Source organism: Agelaius tricolor, unplaced genomic scaffold, assembly GCF_023055355.1.
Source record: "Agelaius tricolor isolate 1412-34295 unplaced genomic scaffold, bAgeTri1.0.p SCAF_1, whole genome shotgun sequence".
Taxonomy (NCBI): domain Eukaryota; kingdom Metazoa; phylum Chordata; class Aves; order Passeriformes; family Icteridae; genus Agelaius; species Agelaius tricolor.
In genome coordinates this window covers 89845492-89864118 of record NW_027269261.1, presented here as the reverse complement: position 1 = coordinate 89864118, position 18627 = coordinate 89845492, and the positions used below count along the sequence as shown (strand labels likewise).

General features: G+C 37.0%; 1 protein-coding gene across 2 annotated transcripts in view; it reads left to right on the top strand.

The window, feature by feature from the left end:
- Positions 1-12034, top strand: part of COL21A1 (collagen type XXI alpha 1 chain) — a 90629-nt gene extending 78595 nt beyond the window's left edge. For both annotated transcript variants that reach the window (XM_071442779.1, XM_071442774.1), the window contains 8 exons: positions 1928-1963; positions 2600-2644; positions 4721-4753; positions 7541-7687; positions 7771-7825; positions 8115-8315; positions 9767-9844; positions 10590-12034. In XM_071442779.1, the coding sequence (XP_071298880.1) occupies positions 1928-1963; positions 2600-2644; positions 4721-4753; positions 7541-7687; positions 7771-7825; positions 8115-8315; positions 9767-9844; positions 10590-10777 (783 nt within the window). In that variant the 3' untranslated portion in view covers positions 10778-12034. The remainder of the gene's footprint in view (positions 1-1927; positions 1964-2599; positions 2645-4720; positions 4754-7540; positions 7688-7770; positions 7826-8114; positions 8316-9766; positions 9845-10589) is intronic.
- The last annotated feature ends 6593 nt before the right edge of the window (positions 12035-18627 follow it).

Here is an 18627-nt window from a genome sequence, read left to right as displayed (position 1 = left end):
GAGATCTTACCTGGCCCTAGCTTACAGGAAAAAGCAGGGATTTGGAGAGAGAGCCTTGATGTTGCAGGGAGCTCTGCTCAGCAGTACTCAAAGCATTGATGTGTTATCGACACCTTTTTAGCCACCATTGCATAGCACAGCACCATGAGGGATGCTATGGACAAAATGAACTCCTTCTCAGCCAGACCCAATAGGGCATTAGAGAAATAGAATTAAATCAGGCATTTCACTTTTATAAGAAGAGAGAGGTTGAAGGGTAAAGAGACAGTAAGATAGAAGGGTGGTGTTATGATTCAAGTTTTATGAAAACCCCATGCAGAAGTATTCCAAGAGAGTTCATCTTCTGCTCCAGAAGGCACACATTTCTTGTATGTCCAGTGTCATATATGCCAGCCTCATATACATGTGTTACTTATACTAGAGTAATTCACATGTCAGTAGACACATATATGGACGTGCCTTACATTGACTAGAGCATGGATTCAGTGTTATAATAATAGTTTAATCATTCATTATCACTATATATTCAATTCAATATCTCAGGGTGATGTAAGGCACATGTACTAAGACAATATTTTATGAAAGATGAATTTGTTAAAATTTATGGAACTTCTCTAAATTTTAAACTGAAGAAGCCTTTGAAAAGGTCATTTATTTTATATGAAGATGCAAGTTAGCTGGAGTTACAAGTCCAATGACACATGGGAATTATTCAGGAAGAAAAGCACAGTTCGGGCATCTGGTAGTAAAAGTGATCCCTTTCAGCTAGAGATGATTTCAAAACTTGAAACAACAGAATATTTTACTTTCAAGTACAGTACAACAAAATACCACGGGTGGCATAAATGTCTTTTATGTTCTGGGATTTTCAATCAGGTAAATATTTGCCATGGCAAAAGTCTCCTCTTCACTACTGTTCACATTTAACTAAATATTCTTTTCTTTTTCACTGCCCTCCCCCCTCCCCCACCCCCCCCAAAAAAAACCAAACCAAAGCAACCAAACACACAAAATTTTGGCTCTTACAGGAAGGTTGACAAAATGGACCCAAAAATCTCCATTCTAATTATTTTTTTATTAAGTGCAGTTTTGCACACCCCCCCAACAGATCTGTCTTTTGTTCCATGAGCTGCTATGTTCATGGTTCAGCATTTTGATTTATGTCTATTTAAACATAAGATGTCAGAGTTAGAGTAAGAGCCACCTCTCATAACTTTTAAGTTTCCTTTTAAATTAATGAAGAGAGATGGCCACATTTTCAGCATACATATTTTATGCCTCTGTTGTTAATTGGAGTGAATAGTTTTCATGCATTGCCTGTTTCTCTCCAATGTCAATTAGGTGGTCTTCAGACAAGTTGATAAAACTACATACCTGACTTCTAAGCACCATTTACACCATCTGATTGCCAATCCCCTCATTATTATTAACTTTAAACATTTTGAGGCAAAAAAGTGAGTCAAAATGGAGCTTGGTCCTTAAATATTTTGATTAAATTTAAAGAGGTGTTTGTGCTGAAAAAATACTTTCTTGTTTTGCATAACTTATGCATGCAGTGGTGCATTCAGCTAAAATTTAACCCATAAGAAACATTGCCTCTCTTCCTGCCTACATCCTCTCCACTCCATACACTGAGTAGATAAAATCCTGCTAGACTTGCCACCTCATTATGTTGTAGCTTTTAATTTTTTACTTGGTATGTGAACATCCACTTTCTTTTTCATAGTTGTTTTAATGACAAAGTCCTTTCTTAGTATAGCTTTCTGGACTTTTTTTTGTGTACATGAGGATAAAGTGATTTGTTTTCTTTCAGTATAAGAAAAAGATAGCTGTTTCTTTTGTAATTACTGTGTTAAATTAAGGCACAGACTACATGTTTTAGAGGTGACTCATGTTTAAATGGAGACCTTTCTTCTAATTTTTACAGGGGGAGAAAGGAAACCAAGGTGACACTGGTATCCAGGTATATCAACTTTGTTTCTAATGAAATCATCGGGCATTGCTATTTGTACAAGTCTTGGGTATTAATTCAGACAGGGCTTTTTTTTAAGATTAAACTCCTCAGAAGGTTAACTTGAATAGCAGCAGTAACTCTCCCTCAAGGAAATCTTCTGCATTTCTGGGGGCCTGAGCAGGCTGTTGGTATTTGGTGCAGAGCTGTGTGCTCCTAGCAATGGTGCAGGTGCAGGTTGTGCTGCTGCCCCAGAGGAGGAATATCCCTGTCACAGAATGCATTCTGTCCCTGCCTGCAGGATCACAGAAACGCGGTCAAAGGAACTCCACCTGGCCTCTGCCTACCTACTTCACTATTAGCATGTGGGATTTTCCTCCTTGCTATCTAAAATTGTGGAAATACCTACAAGAAAAAAAAGAGTATTCTGTCATTACCTGGATCCTGGCTTGGTTCCTCTGTGTTCAGGGTAGAAATTTTGTTCTTCACAGTTTCTGCTCTGATCTCTTTGAAAAGTAACTTTTCAGGTTGATTTGTCCTGGTTTAGAATGAGGTTTTAGTATTTAGCTCCTTGTGTTATTTTTTTGATAATTTAATAACATGTGCCAGATAAATCTATATTTTATAAAATGTGCTTCTTTTCTGAAGGGACTGAAAGGAGAAAAAGGAAGACAAGGAAATCCAGGCTTACAGGTACTGTTAAAATATTGATCCTACTTCAAGAGAGCCATAGTGACCCTAGCTTGAGGCCATGATTCATATTTGTTTCTTAACACTTCTTCCATCAACACATATAGGTCTTTGCATCAGGTGAAATATATTTATGTGTAACATGGTAACATAGTTATATAAGTTGCCTCTTAAACACTCTTAGTATTTTTAAAATAATAACTATAACATACAGAGAAGATGGAGTAACACTTCTCTCAGCTGTACATGCTTGAGGGAGGAGAGGAAATGCACAAGAATTGGAACACAGAAACTTGATGTACAGGAAAAACATTCTGCTCTTCCAAATTTGCCCTAAACCAGGACAGGTGGTCAAACACTGAAGCAGGTTGTTCATAGATATTGTGGCAAAACCTGTCTGAACAAACTGTTGAATTGATCAAGCTGCATCTGTTTTGCAAAGGAAGTTGAATCCAAGGAGGTCACTTCCAACCTACATCTTTCTGTGTTCTGTGGTATTATATCTTGAGAAACAGACCGTAAGTGCATTTCTTTTATTATTGTAGTAAAGCCTTAATTATAGAATATTTTTATAAAATAGTTACAAGTAATATAAAATGCAGATAACAGCAAATAGTGGCTTTTGCATAAAGGTTATAATAGTGTTAGTTGAGATGTTGAGATTTTCATGCACTATGCTACACTTTCATACAGTTCACTACCTCCTAGACTATGCTGGGAGTCATTATTGACATCTGTGCTCATAAATTACAGATGTTTCCTGTTTCAGCTGTAAATCAGTGCAATCCAGTTGTATCTCTTTAACTCTAGGCCAGTGTATTCTGATTGTGTCATAGTTGGCAATCTTATTATTCTGCAGAAAATAGCTGTTAGTATTTATAAATACTTGTTAACTGCATAATCTATGTCATGTCTAAGCAGAGAAGTATTTTTCAGAGGTACATATCTAAAACTAGACTTGGAAGGAAGCCACGGTTGCTTTTTTCAGAATTACAACATTGATACAGCTGCCTGTCTAGCCAGATGGACCCAGTTCCTGGGGATTCTGGGCAGGAGATCTAGACTGCATGTTAGTTAACACTCTCAGAGATATGTAGGTTGAAAATAGTTCATTGTTAAACCTGACCACATTTTTTAATAAAGAAATAGTTTAAACTAAAAGACAGGTCATTGACTTAACCAAATATAATGTCATTTGATTGACATTATAGAATTTAAACTTTGACATTTTACAATTTAAACTTTCTGGTTTGGTTTTTTTTTTTTTTTTTTGCAAATAATGGGCAATTATAAGGGAAAACAAAGTGATAGTGAAAGAAAACGTTTTTTTTCCAGATAGAATGATGCAACTGAATTGCTGTTTGCTTGCTTTCTTTTTTTTCTTTTTGAGAAAGCTGAAAAAATAGTACAGGCTAAGTCTAAAAATGTTTCCTATGCTTATCTGGTTTGGTCAGGAACCAAACAAATCAGTCATTTAGTAGACAGCAAAAGATCTTTCCAAGAATTCTCAAGACTCCAAGACACCCTACAGATCTCCTTGTCCATAAGAGTGAATCAGAAGGGTGAACTGCCATCTTGCCATGGGACATAATGGGCAGTAACACCACTGAATCACTTGGCAGAAATGACACCAAAATAATTATTGCAAAATCTGCCTTACCATGGAGTCTTTATTTCTAAGGCTCTGAAATTAATTTCTGCCTAGTAAGATGGTATTAAACAGTTTGAATCAGGAGTTTACTTCTGCTAGGACACATGCTATTTCTTTTGTAAAGTGAATAAGATTTTGTCTCTTAAATCTATATTATGTTTATATGTTTATAATAGGTGTGATATATTCCCAACTTATGCTCTAGGTACATTACATTAAAGGTAATACTGAACTGTTCATTCACCCTGATATAAATTTTTTATCATTATATATAGCTTTGTTTTTTGTACTATAGCAATCAGAGAATCTTTAAAAATTACCATTTGTGATTGATTACTGAAAACAAAGGACAAAAAATATTAATTTTTTATTCCAAATAATTTGGCTCAACCTAAATTTTAAATTTCTTTTTCATCTTATTTTTAAAGGGAGTAGAAGGATTGAGTGGAGAACGAGGAGAGGTATGTATTTTTGCAATGATAAATATAGTATTACAAAATTACTCCATTTGTTTCTGCAAATTAGGTGATCTGTAAAATGTGTGTTTAGTCATCTATATTCACATGTCTATATGCAACAGGGGAGAAATTGAAAAATATCAAAGAAGTATTAGTTATAAAGAGACAGAATGAGATAGACATTTCATTAAAAATTATTAAATCCAAACATATACTTTAAGAGAACTGAAAAGCCAAGAAACCAACCAACAAAAAAAAGAAGGGATTGGTTGAATAGAGGAAATAACCAAAGAAAAAAACTAAAGAAAAAGAATCATTGTGTTGCATGTTGTTTAAAAATTGGTATTTAAAATATTAATTTTGTTGGCTATCATTTATTTATTTCAATATTTTGTAAAATCCGAATATACACTTTCCCATTATTCAAATCATTCTTCAAATTTATTTAGATATTGTTTGTTCAACCTTTTTCCTTAGAGCATTATTGCATATCAATAGCTGGATACATTAGCTGGAAGTTTCATGCTGATAATGAAATTACTTTATCCATTTTAACATATGAATTGTTTCATATGCTTCTGTGGTTCTAGGAAATGCTTCAGTTGCAGTTTGGCTTATAGGTGTTTTACTAAATTATTGCCAAAACTGGTAAAAGATTCTTGGTATGCTATTGAATTAGTCTCCTTAAGTATTGTAAAACATGGCAATAAAATATGTCTACTGGAAATTCATTTAAATAATTTCTTACTGTCTGTTAAGCTATAACGATGTCATTGTGTTTACTTATCAAACCTAAAAAATTAGTTTATTTTCCATTTCTCTAAAGTACGTTTTTTGTTAGACTCTGATTTCTAATAAGTTTCTTCAGCCTGTAAGTCTCAGCACTCACTGAGCTGTTTTCCTTTCTTTGCTTTTCTTTGCCAATAGCAAGGGTCAGCAAACAAGGCCTCACATGGATGTGGCTGAGCATTAAAACACCAAGATATACTGTGGAAAATTTTCCCTCTACAGTTTCAGTTGTTCCTTGGCAAGTTCTTCAGGCAGTTCTGCTGATGCTTCCAACATTTTCTCCTGGTGTTTTTATGCTGGCTTCTTGCCTCTAATGTTGTTCTACAGTAGATGCTATTTCCCCAGTATTCTCTGGTTCTTAATGCCTTCTAGCCCCTCTAACATTTAGTTCAGATAGCTCAGCTTGCAAGTCTTTTATTTAAATATAGTCCACAGGGTAAGAGGAATTAAAATTTAAAAAGAACCAAAACAAAATCTCTCCTAGCTATAAACCCAAGATGATTTCAGACTTCAGCACATACCTTTTCTAGTATAGCCATAGGTAGCTACATAAGCACCATGTGCTTATCTCTGAGCCTTCCTGACTGTTTAAATGAAAAAAAACACCTCTGCAATAATGTATTAGAAGTGAGCAAGTACAAATCTACATGAGGTAGCTAAGAGGATCCCTTCTCTGTGACTACAATATTCAAGATGACAATATCAAGAAAATAAATTACAACTACAACTTTGGAAGAAGCTGTATCTGAATTAATGAATGACTTTTGAAGGTATGGACTGCTGTTCAGGTCATGCCCCTGAACTGGCCATCCTTCCAGCAGTACTCTTAGGCACTTGACTGACATCTGTCACATTTTGTCTCATTTCTCTGTTTCTTTAAGAGCATGAAGTACCTCTCTGATTTTACAGCCTAGCTCATAAAACTGGTTAATCTGACACTGAATTTAAAGCTTGTTACCCTGTAGTAATTCATATAGAGAATTCTGGGCATTGTTACTAATATAGACCAGGACAGGAGGCTTTGAATTTTTCTGATGTGAAGAATCTTGATAAGTAATATAGGAGATGTTACAAAGTAATATAAATGCCATAATTTAAAATTCAGTGGAAGTCTATTAAGACCATATGCATGAGCGTTTCTTAAACTTCTATTAATTGTTTCAATAAGTTTGTCATATATAATAGTCCAGTTCTCACAGTTCCATCTAAAATAGTTGGAAGTGGAGAAAGAAAATTTTTCAGCAGCTGATAATGTTATGCAGAAGCTGTGCAAACAAGGGAGGAAAAAACTCATAAGGGAGCAAGTGTAGTATACTGACTTTAATCTTGGGCACATAATGATGTTTTGTTGGCTCCATAGCAGGGAAAGAGTTCCACATGAACTATTGCAATAGGTAATTCCATAAATGGAACCATTGCTTTGGTGAAGGTACATCAAAATATTTTTCAGCATTTTTTTTACCTTTTCCAGTGATGCAAACAGACTGCAGTTACTATCAATGGAAAAAAAAGAAACAAAAAAATCCCTACCTAAAATAAAATTATTTTTTCCTTTGTGTTATACACTGAAGATAAAAGGTAAAAGGCTTTAAGTTTCCAGGAACTTCAGTGGTGCCAGAATTTCACATCCAATTTTTCCAACTTTCTAAGGATTCTAACAGACTATAAAAAAGATTTCTGATTCTGAGGAAAAAGTGAATAAAACCCTTCCTTCCATGTGTTAATAATGAATAGTAAAATGGGTCTTGAAAGTTAAGAAAAGGTAATTTATTTCTAATTCTCTTTGGTAATTTTATCTGAAACAGCTACTAAGGAATCTGAAAACTTCAATGCATTTTAGCAAAATACATTTCATCAATATAAAGTTAATTTTCATTGGCATCACATTAATTTTATGAAGAACTTCAATAAAGATTTCTTAGAAGATCTAGGTTTGGTGCTACCTACTTTCCAAATGATCTGTGAACATATAATTGGCTTTTCATTGATTTTTCAATCCAGAAAGGTGAGAAAGGAGATCCAGGCATTCAAGGCATCAGTGGACAAAAAGGAGAATCTGGTGTCCAGGGTTTGATTGGACCTCCTGGCCTCAGAGGTCAGCCAGGAGATAGAGGACCCCCAGGACCACCTGGATCAGATGGAAAACCTGTATGTATAGGAGTTCAGACTTTTCATTTGTGGTACCTTAAAAACCAGAAAGAATTGCATGCTCTGTTCTCTGTTCAATTCAGGCACGGGAATTTTCAGAAGAGTTTATTCGACAGGTGTGTTCGGATGTACTGAGGAGTAAGTTGGAAAGCTTCTTTACTGTTGTTTCCTTGTTTGAAGTGCTAAAGAAGTTTCCTGATAATTACAGAAATGCTTTTTTGAAAGCAAGTTCCATACTGCCAATTTATTAATTTTTTCCTACACGTGTGGAGCTATATTTCCACATCACAGGCTCCATACTTTACCATCTTGTTTCCTAAAACTATTATATTCTGTTAAGAGAGGGAACTGATTTTGTATTAGTGGTTGGGGGCAATACTTCTATTGTTACAACACTTTAAGCTATTTTTTGTTTGAATTCTCCCAGCCCAGTTGCCTGCCATTCTCCAGAGTGGAAGACTACAAAACTGTAACCATTGTCAGTCCCAAAGTGCTCCCCCAGGACTTCCAGGACCACCAGGTCCAAGAGGCCCTGAAGGCCCAAGAGGGTTTCCTGGTTTACCAGGGAATGATGGCATTCCGGGGCTGATGGGCATGCCGGGTCGCCCTGGGGCTCGTGGGACAAGAGGTACAGTGTGCGTGGGCACGGTGCTAAAGGCCTTTATATCTTGGGTTTCTGCTTCTAGTTTTGGATGGGATTCATGCAGGGTGGAGTGAGAGAATAGCTGGGATTGTTTGGCTGAAAGGAATTGCGACTATGGAGCAGTGTGTGGATGTTTCACCACCTTCAGGCAACGCGTGACAGGAGAGAGAATACAGGAACGCAGCCAGATAGTTATTGTTCAGTTCTACTGTGGTGTACTATAAACTCTGTTCTGATCTTTTTAGAGAGTTCTTAGTCTCATGTAAATGTTTCTACCTGCATTTTGATTATTTTTTTAGCTCAAATATGCATATACATAGATTTCAAGGTATTTCCATGTCTTCTGATTTCTGTTCTTCCAAACTTGTTCATTTCTGCTTTTTTAAGAAACAGTATTCACTGGCTACTTATTAGCTGTGCTGGTTTTTGACATCCAACAACTTTTGTATTTATATTCCTTTGATTTTTTGTCCTTTTGCTCTCTTTATCTCAAAAGAATTTCTGCTCCTTTCTTTGTAAACATTCATTGGTTCTTTTTAGGCAGCCTAAGGTTTATACTTTCAGGTAACTCAGCTGTCCAAGCATTCCAACTGATTTCTGTGATGTATTTGCAGATTTTATGTTATGTATGCATATGTAGTCTGGAACTAGAGCAAGAGACTGGATGGAGTCCATAATTTGGTAACTGGTAGCATGAAAATAATCAGGAAAGCTGTATGAAATAACAGCTAGCTAATAATGTGCCAATGGTAAACAGACAAATGGTTGATAAATACTTACTTTCTTTGTGACTTACTACCTGTGACCTAGCACACCAAATTAATTTTGTATGTAATGCTGATTTGCCTGTAGTACTTTTGTAATTTAATCTCCAACAGGAGAATATGCAGTTTTCCTCTGGAGCTGACACTAGCAGTTCTGTTTATTCCATAAATGTTGGAAAAATAGATAATGTATCTATGAAGAAGCTGACTTTACTGGGTTGTACTAGTGTAAGAGAGCTCATATTTTGACTCTCACAATACTTCTTTGGTGGAGATTTAATTCTGCTGTGTGTGTTGTGGAACATTTTCTATATATTCTGTATTCCACAGGGTTATGCTGAAAAACTTACACCTCCTTTATACAACATATTAAAAACTTTGCTGATAGGAAGACGATGACAGCAAATTGCTTAATTACCTGTCATCTATTCCCTCAGCTGATAGTGGCTGTCTGCTTAACTGTTGCTGCATCAACTCTAAATTCAGTAGAAATTAGCATAATTTAGAAACCAGTCACACTGTGCAGGTTACAAAAAAAGGGTTGTTTTGCGTCCCATTATTTACTTTTGAAATATTACATATTTAATTCAATAAATATTATCAGATGCTGATTTCTGTCTTCATTGGATGAAAATGATGTGCAAAGATATGTGTGTGTTTGGTAATTCACAGGACTGCCAGGGAAGAATGGTGCAAAAGGCAACCAAGGAGTTGGTGTTCCTGGGATCCAAGGCCCCCCAGGACCTCCAGGTGAAGGATGGTTCAGATGTGCAGATTCCGTGCATGCTAATAACTTTTTTGAAGTGTGGTTTAGAAAAAAATGTTGATGTAATTTGGGAAAACTTGCATACTTTGTACACATTTTACTTACCAAATATATTTTAGGGTAATGCCTGTCACTTGCATCACTTGCACCTTATAAATTGCCATATAATAATTATTTAATATAAGACAGGTCCTGTAGGAGATTGGTATCTGAGACTGCTGTTTCATGATAGATGGATCCTGAAGTCAGCTATATCTGAAAACTGAGCCCTGATATGATCATGTGACTTTTAAGGATTGCTTAATGAGGGAAAATATTCTTCATAACATTAGTATATGCATACAAAATGTAAAGTTGGGCATTTAGAAGATATATTAGGGCCCCATCCAAAGGCAGAGAAACAAATAGAAATAGAGGGACTGATTCTTGCCATGGTGGTACCAGATAATATGATAAAGTAGAATAGTGTACTAAAGCAGATTTTCATATTCTCCTTTAAAAGCTATCTTTATTTAAAGTGTTCTTCATGTGATTTAAAAATCTTTATAAGATATCATGTCATTTCTATAAATATATAAGCAGTTTGTAGCAAGAAGTGTCTTTTGCAGGAAATGAAGTTTTCTTTATCTGCATACTTTACCAAAGAGCAGGGGTGTTGTGGATTCATACTTGTTCTTTTTCATTTTAAGGGTAATGCATTTATTTATTTATTGCATGTGTGTTATTAAGGTCCTGAAGGTCCACCAGGGATGAGTAAGGAAGGACGTCCTGGAGAGCGTGGGCAGCCTGGTAAAGATGGAGATCGTGGCACTCCAGGAATGCCAGGACCAGTTGGACCCCCTGGAATTTGCGACCCATCACTGTGTTTTAGTGTAATTGTGGGGAGAGATCCATTTAGAAAAGGACCAAATTATTAATTTGTGATATGATACTTTAGAGGAATAGTTACGGTGCTTATCTTTCATGGTCTTTCAAATCTCAGGAAGGTGACCAGCAATAATCCCATAAGAAAGAACAAAAGTACCTCTGACATTAAAAGCATTATAAATAATGATCTCAAAGGTTATACATTCCTTTTCAAGAAACTCCAAAACACCTGTACTTTTTTTATACCTTGCACTGGTTGAATCTCAAGTGTTTTTAAAGAGATTATCAGTTTTAACAGAAATAAAATTAACTCTAATATTTGGTATTTAGTATTTAAGTGTCCTGTCATTCTCCTTTTACCTCTCTTTACCAAAGCAAGTCCTTTGCAAAATTGCTGGAAACACCACTGGGAGCAGAATTAGGTCATAAATGGCATTGGTCAGGTATAAATAACTGTGAAATTTTTCACATGCAGCCAACACACACAGTATTTGATTTTGAAAGAATGGGGCTGACTTTGACTTCATATGTGTGCAAATTTCATTGTCGTATGTCCATTTCATATGTCATTGCTCCAGATGTGAGTGAAAGCATGTTATCAGATTTTTATGAATTAAGACAGATACTTGGACTCATCACGGGAGAAATGCCACCTGTCTTGCCATGCAGCTCTGCTTCAAACTGAGGTCAAGTGCAAAGGTAGAACTACAGGTCCAAGGGCCAAGGTTCTATTGAAGATGGTACTGTCAACTGTGACATGTCAGAAGTTTCCATGTGCTTGATTCAACTCATATGAAAATAGCATTAAAAATAAAAAATACTAAAACCCTGACATAGCTGGCTTTAGCTATGATTTGACAAAATTAAAGATTTAAAAATGTTTGCACAACCCCAATGTAACAGTTCTATGTAATGAAGTATCAAGTTATATACTCTTTGCTGCTTCTGCTCAAGGACTGCATTGCCAAATTGAAGAAGCAGGTTTACAAGGAGAAAGGTCTAACTGGTGGCTGACCAGCTGCAATGTTTGTTATGCTGTTTCCTTTTTCATTTTAAGCCAGCTGTGTGTAATTTTCATTGTACGCTTTGCTAATGAAGTTTATTGCTTGCTTTTACATAAAGAGCAAAGGCACAGTTCCCATGAGAATTTAAAATCCATTTCTTAAATTAAGGCAGAGTCCTGTATTAAGTTAACCTGTGCTTCGTGAGTCACTTTTTCTAATGTGTTGTTTTTCTGTTGTCCTACTATCAGAGACTGTTAATATGCTTGACATTCAAGGTAAAATAAAAGACACACTTTCCAATAAGATGTATGGTTGAGTGAATTATGAGTCTGAGAGGAGGCAAAACCAAGACCAACCAAACAAGTGCAAGTCAGAAGGACCTTTGACTACAGTGAATACAAACAGAAGACCAGAGTTCCCTAATTGTAGAAAAATCCTCTTGATTTTCAGCCAGTCTGATTGGTAGCTTTATGATTTCATTTGATCAAATTAACACATATATCAAGCTTTAATTTTAAAAGTAGTGGTGGTTTCGTCACCCCATTAGTCCTACTGGAGGGTTGTTTCTGAGTGACTGACTAAGGATCTATGAGTAATTTCCAGTTTGCATCTATTAATTGCCCCTTTCTTGTAGTTTTTTATATGTATGATCAATTTTTATTTGAGCTCAGCTTTGGTTTTCTGTCTGCATTTCTGTGCACTGTAGCAGTTCCCTTATAGTTCTTGACAGGTGTTTGTCAGCTTTTCCATCTCTGGAACACTTCTCTTTTGAACAGACTCGGAAGCTCACAGTTCAGCCAAGGTGGTCTCTTGCTCTGCCTACTTCTCTATCTTTAAAGGAGATGAACTGTTTTTGTGCTTCCAGGAAGAGAATTTAAGAAAAACTCCTGGCACAGTCTAGCTCCTTTATCCTTCATGGAGGCTTCCCATGAAATCCTTCCCAATTTAGGTCTGAGAGAGCTGAAATTTTCTCTTCTAAAATTTAAAATGTTTTTTCCACTACTGACCTCAGTGTGCTCCAGTTCCTCCTGTTTGTTCCCCAGGCTGTGTGCATTGATATGCATACACTTGAGGTGGTTGGTCTTCTGGCTGTCATCTTGTCAGGCTGCTAAGGAACATTTGTCTTAATTTTTTTTTCCATGCAAATAAAAGAGATAGTTACTTATCCTCTGCTCCTTCTGGTATCTAAAGTAGCTCAGTCTGGCCTAGCGTGAGTATTTCTGTACAGTGCTGCTCAAAGAGTACAATCTAAGCTAGCAATAGCTATAAAACAAAATCTCATGTTGGACCCATTTCATTTTGTGTAATAATATGGTAGGAAAGACTGAGTTAGTAAACTAAATAATTAAGAGGCTTCACTGAATGTAAAACTAAATTCAAAACCTTGATCTGCAAAAGGGGGAGATCTGATGCTGAATCTATTTGATTGCCTACACTCCTGAATTGTTTGGATGCTTTGAGCTTTAGTGCTGCTGGATCTCTGGTATTTTGCTCTGAATTTGAGTCTGTGAAACTGTGGCATTTTTACAAAAAAAGGTTTGGTTTTGACAAGCTGGAATTTTCCAGAAGACATGCTAGCCATCCAGTCTGTGCAGGTGCCTTTTAGAAAATTAGCAGTAGTAGCTTAAATACATGGAGACACTTTGGAAATGTAGTTCTACATTATTAAATGCCCAGAGCTCTATAGGAAGTATCTTCCATCCCAGTGAAATGCATATGTTATAGCCTAGGAACCTGTGATTTCAATTATTCCTCCTTAAAATTTTATCAAGCCAGAATTTAGCAGACATCATAATCATTTAATTTCCTGACTTCATTTGATATAGTGGGATTATACAGCAGTGTAGGTGTGTCCAAGATTGTATCTTGATTGGATCTTTTAACTGAGAATATGAATATATTTCCAGATCTTCATCTGATTCTACAGTAAGAGGTTAAACAAATGGTATAAACTTGAGTATTATCAGATTAATGATCCACAGGAGAGAGACTTTTATTTACTGTTGATGCAAACTATATGAGGTTCTTGCAGATGTTAATCTTCAATCGGAAGCTGTGAATTAAAAAGATCACAGTGCACATGTCACCATCTCTGATATTCTCTGGAAATAATAACTAGAAACTCTGTTAACTGACATTTACCTACTCTCCTGATGATAGTCTTTAAAACTGGATCTTGGGCTAATTTTTAAGCAGAGGGCAAGATTAAAAAAAAAGTCAGGATTTTTTTTTGTATCATTTTGCTGTCTAATCTTGAGTTAAGAAATATCCTCTCTGGTTGTCTAGTGCCTCTTGGTGTCAGTAGAGGAACTATGATTCACTACACTAAATTTTTAATATGGCTTCAACTCCTAATATCTCTGTGTGCATAAAATAGATTTAATACTTTACTATGCTCATTGATTGCTATTTTCTCTCAGTTTCTTAGGCATGTACTTGGACTTAAAGATGCAGAATGGAAAAGTATTACTGTGGGAACTGGATTTCTTAATGAAAGCCTAATGCTGTATGGATGGAGCTCAGCAATTTTCACCTCTGAGAATCATGATCTTAGAGAAGTTTGGAGTAAATACATATGGAGTGATGTGTCTATATATAAATAGATATGATTTAGCAAAAGACCAGATGTCACAGATGGTTTCCACATGTACAGATTTATTTGGTAAATATATACATGTATATATCATGTGTGTATATGTGTATATATCTGTGTGTGTATGTATCATTCTCAGTTCTTCATTTGTTTGGCTGAAAGATATCATAGTCCTACAAATAAAAATAAAAAAGTAAATCATAAAAACATAAAGTGGCTTGGGTTGGAAGAGACCTTAAAGTCCAACTTCCAGCCGTGGGCAGGGACATCTTCCACTAGACCATCCAGCCTGTCAGGGATGGGGCATCTGCAACTTCTCTGTGCAACCTGTTCCAGTGCTTCACCACCCTGACAATATTTCTTCCCAACAATCCCAATTCTCTTAATCTTTCTTCATAAGAGTGATGCTCCATCCCTCTAATCATCTTGGTGTCCCTCCTCTGGACTCATTCCAACAGGTCCTTCTCCTTCCTGTGCTGGGGACCCTGCAGGTGGGGTGTCACCAGAGTGGAGCAGAGGGGCAGAATCCCCTCCCTCACCCTGCTGACCACGCTGCTCTTGGTGCAGCCCAGGGCACATTTGGCTTTCTGGGCTGCAAGTTGACATTTCCAGGCAGGCCTCTCATCCCCCAGCACCCCCAGGTCCTTCCCATCAGGGCTGCTCTGGATCTGCTCATCCCCCAGCCTGGATTGATACTGAGGGTTGCCCTGACCCAGGTGCAGCACCTTGCACTTGGTCTCATTAAGCCTCATGAGATTGTCATGGGCCCATTTCTCAGGCTTGTCCATGGCCCTGTGGATGGCATCCTGTCTTTCTGGACTGTGCAGTCTAGTCTGAAATCTAGTCTTGTAGGAACTGAACAATCTCAGTCCTTCTACTGCTTCAGAGCCAAGGTGTCATTGTCAGCTTCAGGAGTAGTCAGCATATGTCAAGTTTGGTTGGCCTTTCAGAGGAGGAGCTGAGAATTGCTAGCTGTGCATCTTTCAGAACTAGAGAACCTCATTTCTGTGAAAACTCAAGGTGCATTAAAATGAAATTTCAGCACATCTGACTGTCCTGGCAATGAACACTCACTATGGCTCACATGGATTGAATCAAACCTCTGTGAAAAGATACTGTAAGTTTTTCCTGTAGGGGGAACACATAGGTGATAAATCACCTGATAGTCCATAGTCAGCAGAGACCATAAACCCCTTTAAGAGCTATTGCCTTCTGGAGTGCTATTGAAATGTTTAAAACTTGAATTAATATAAAAACAAATTGTAGGTTATTTTCTGTAGGTTATTTTCTTCTGTTGATAAGCAGGATTTTCTCATGGAGGACATCATCTATGTATCTTGGAGACTTTAAGTCCATTTTTACAATGGGGAAATCATTACTATATGGTTCCCGATTTTTTTCTTTATAAGCATCTTCCCTCTCCCAGTATTTGCATAGAAGTGCTTTTTCATATCAAAAAATATTCTGGTGACATTCCAGTATATTGTATTACTCTGTGTTATGGTTTTCTTTCTTGGCACAAAATGCAGGCACTAGATGTTTTTTCAGAAGTCATATCTGGCCACTCAGCTAGCTCTCCTGTGGGTATCTTGGCAGGTTGAAACTCCTTGGTTGTCTGCGATAGGCTTAAAAAACTAAAGTGCTCTGTATTGATTTTCTGACACTTTTCCCCAATTTTATGCTTGTAAAAGTATGTAGTAACCACTTAAGGAAAAGGTAGGTGAGAAGATGTAGCCATTTGACAGTTACAACATCAAATGTCCATAATGCTTCCAAAATATCTTTTTCATGTTGGAAGCTCATAACTCCAAAGAGTGTTTAATTTGTTGTTTACTGATTTTCCTTTTTTAAAACATGTAAAAAAAAATCATGGTATCTCTGGGAAACACTGAAATCACATATTGAATATAATGCAAAAAACCCCCAATAATGCAGAGAAACTGTGTTTCAAATAAATAACATTATTGAACTGTTGAAAAACGTAATGCTACCTGAGAGATGGAGGAAAAAAAGCTCTCTTCTAACTGGGACATGGTTCTTCAAGGTATGTAAGATGGGGATGAATGGCTCCCTTTAATGTAGCAAAGATGGATCCTGAAGAAAAAAAATGGCTTAAGCAGTACAGGAGTCTGGGTAGCAAATGAAGGGGAAGAAATAGGTCATCCACTTTATTCCTTCATTCTAATATAATATGTATTGAATGAATTGTGCTTTTCCCTGTCCTTCTCAAAAAAAAATATGGGAAAGTACACTGTGGGTGTAGTACCTCTCTTGATATGAAGGAACAGACCTCCCAAAAGTGACAGCTCATGATGAATATGTCAGTGATGAGCACCAGCAGTCTCTGACAGCTGGGACCAAAGGTCTGGATGAGAATTCAGGATTATAATAACTGTCTCACCCTGATACTATCTCCTCCTCTGGAAATTGGCAAGCAAACGCTAGCACTTAACAGTATTTGTGTTATGAAAGTTTAAAGATATTTTTTCATGTACACATTAGTCCTTTTATAATGCTTGTCAGGGAAAAAACCCCCAAACCTAGAACTGAGGAAAAAGAATGTGGCTTTGTGTGTTGTGGTCACATAAATCTTGTACCGAATATCCAAAGCCATCTGTGCTCAGGAACTGGGCTGATGTGCCTTTCTGAAGTAGGGGATGAACTGGCATTCCCCCAAAATAAATAAATAAATAAGTAATAAAATCCCCCAAACTTCATTTTTTCTCTTGCACCACGGTGTCTGTTGCACTCAGGAATCCAGCAGCCAGCAGCTTTTTCCAGGGCAGCTCATTATTACTCAGGCTAACAGAAGCAGTGTTCAGAAGTCATTTACTGTTCAGTATTCACTGTAACCAGATCACTGCTAAATTATGAATCAAATTATTGTTGGAGGTGCCTTCCAACAGGTGTGCATACCACTGAGCTCATATAAAAGCTGGAGGTACCCACAAAATACCAACTGGCAAAAGCAAACAGGTATTAAAAGTTACTATCAATGTTTCTTTAACATGTAGATGTAGTGGATAATAAATAGGAAAACTTACTTTTTTGGTAGATAAACTCAGGCAGTGTCTGTCATGAGAAAGAAAATTTTATATAGTTCAAAACAGAAGTAGGTTATTATCATTTTACCTCACAATGACATTACTACCTAAAGGATGTCTTTGTAATTCATTCATACTGGCAAAGGCTTGAGAAACCGTGGAGTAATTAATATTTTGATGGTAACTCATCAGTGAATCTTCTTTTTTCTTTTTCCTCTATCTGCAATGAACTTTTTTTCTTTAATCTCATTTTCATTTTCTTTTTTTTTCTTTGTGACTACATTTCTTTTTAACTACATTTCTGCTTTTGTTAAGCTTTTGTTCTGCTTTTGTCATGTCACAGTCTGTATGTGTCTTTATCCACATCTTCCTTCTACTTCAGTCTCTTCTGCTGTGCTTGCAATGCTCCTTTAAACAGAGGTGTAAACACCAGGTATTTCCCTAGATCCTGAGGAATAAAGGGAGTTACTGGCAGACATGCAGCCTGTTGAGAGCTGTGTGCATATTCCTTTGCTACCATGGGATTGTTCTCTCTGGTTGCAAAGTTGTGTGAGAGAGAAAAGACTGCCTGGAGGAGAGGGCAGCTGCTGAACAGGTCTGTGAGAAGGACTCATGGAACCAATGCTGTAAGGAATCTTTGTGTGGTGGGAGGGAGCTCTGAGATATTGACAGGGGAAACCTTCTGCCTTGTGTGCCTGTTATCAGAGCTGGAAGGACGTGGTAATAAAAATAGTGTCTCTTAGGACTAAACTTCTTGCCTGTTTGAGCTTGGTTTCCTGTGTTGTCTAATCAGCAAATACAGCAGTCTGGGAGGATGGGACTTCATAACCTGAAGCTGTAATTGGACAATTAACCCCAATATGTAAATGAACCAAAACTTATAAAAGTGTGAAAATGTGTGACCCATCGTCCATCTTGGGTGTAGTGTGAGCCAGGCTTTTGTACTGCCCAAGGTGCATCCTTTGAAGAGCTTTTAATAAATACCTACCTTATTCCTTGGACTCTCTCCAGCCTCTGTTCCAGGTAGCCTCTCAAGGCATCAATATAATCACAATGTAAATATGCAATGAAACTGGTGGGACACTGGAACAGGTTGCCTGGAAACTTTTGGATGCATCATCCTTGGAAGTGTTCAAAGCCAGGTTGGGTGGGGCTGTGAGCCTTGGGCATGGACACCCTTCACTAGACCAGGTTGTTGGAGAGTGCTGCTTCACATCAGTGCATCTATCAACATTTATTCCTTGGAAGATTATGCAGTA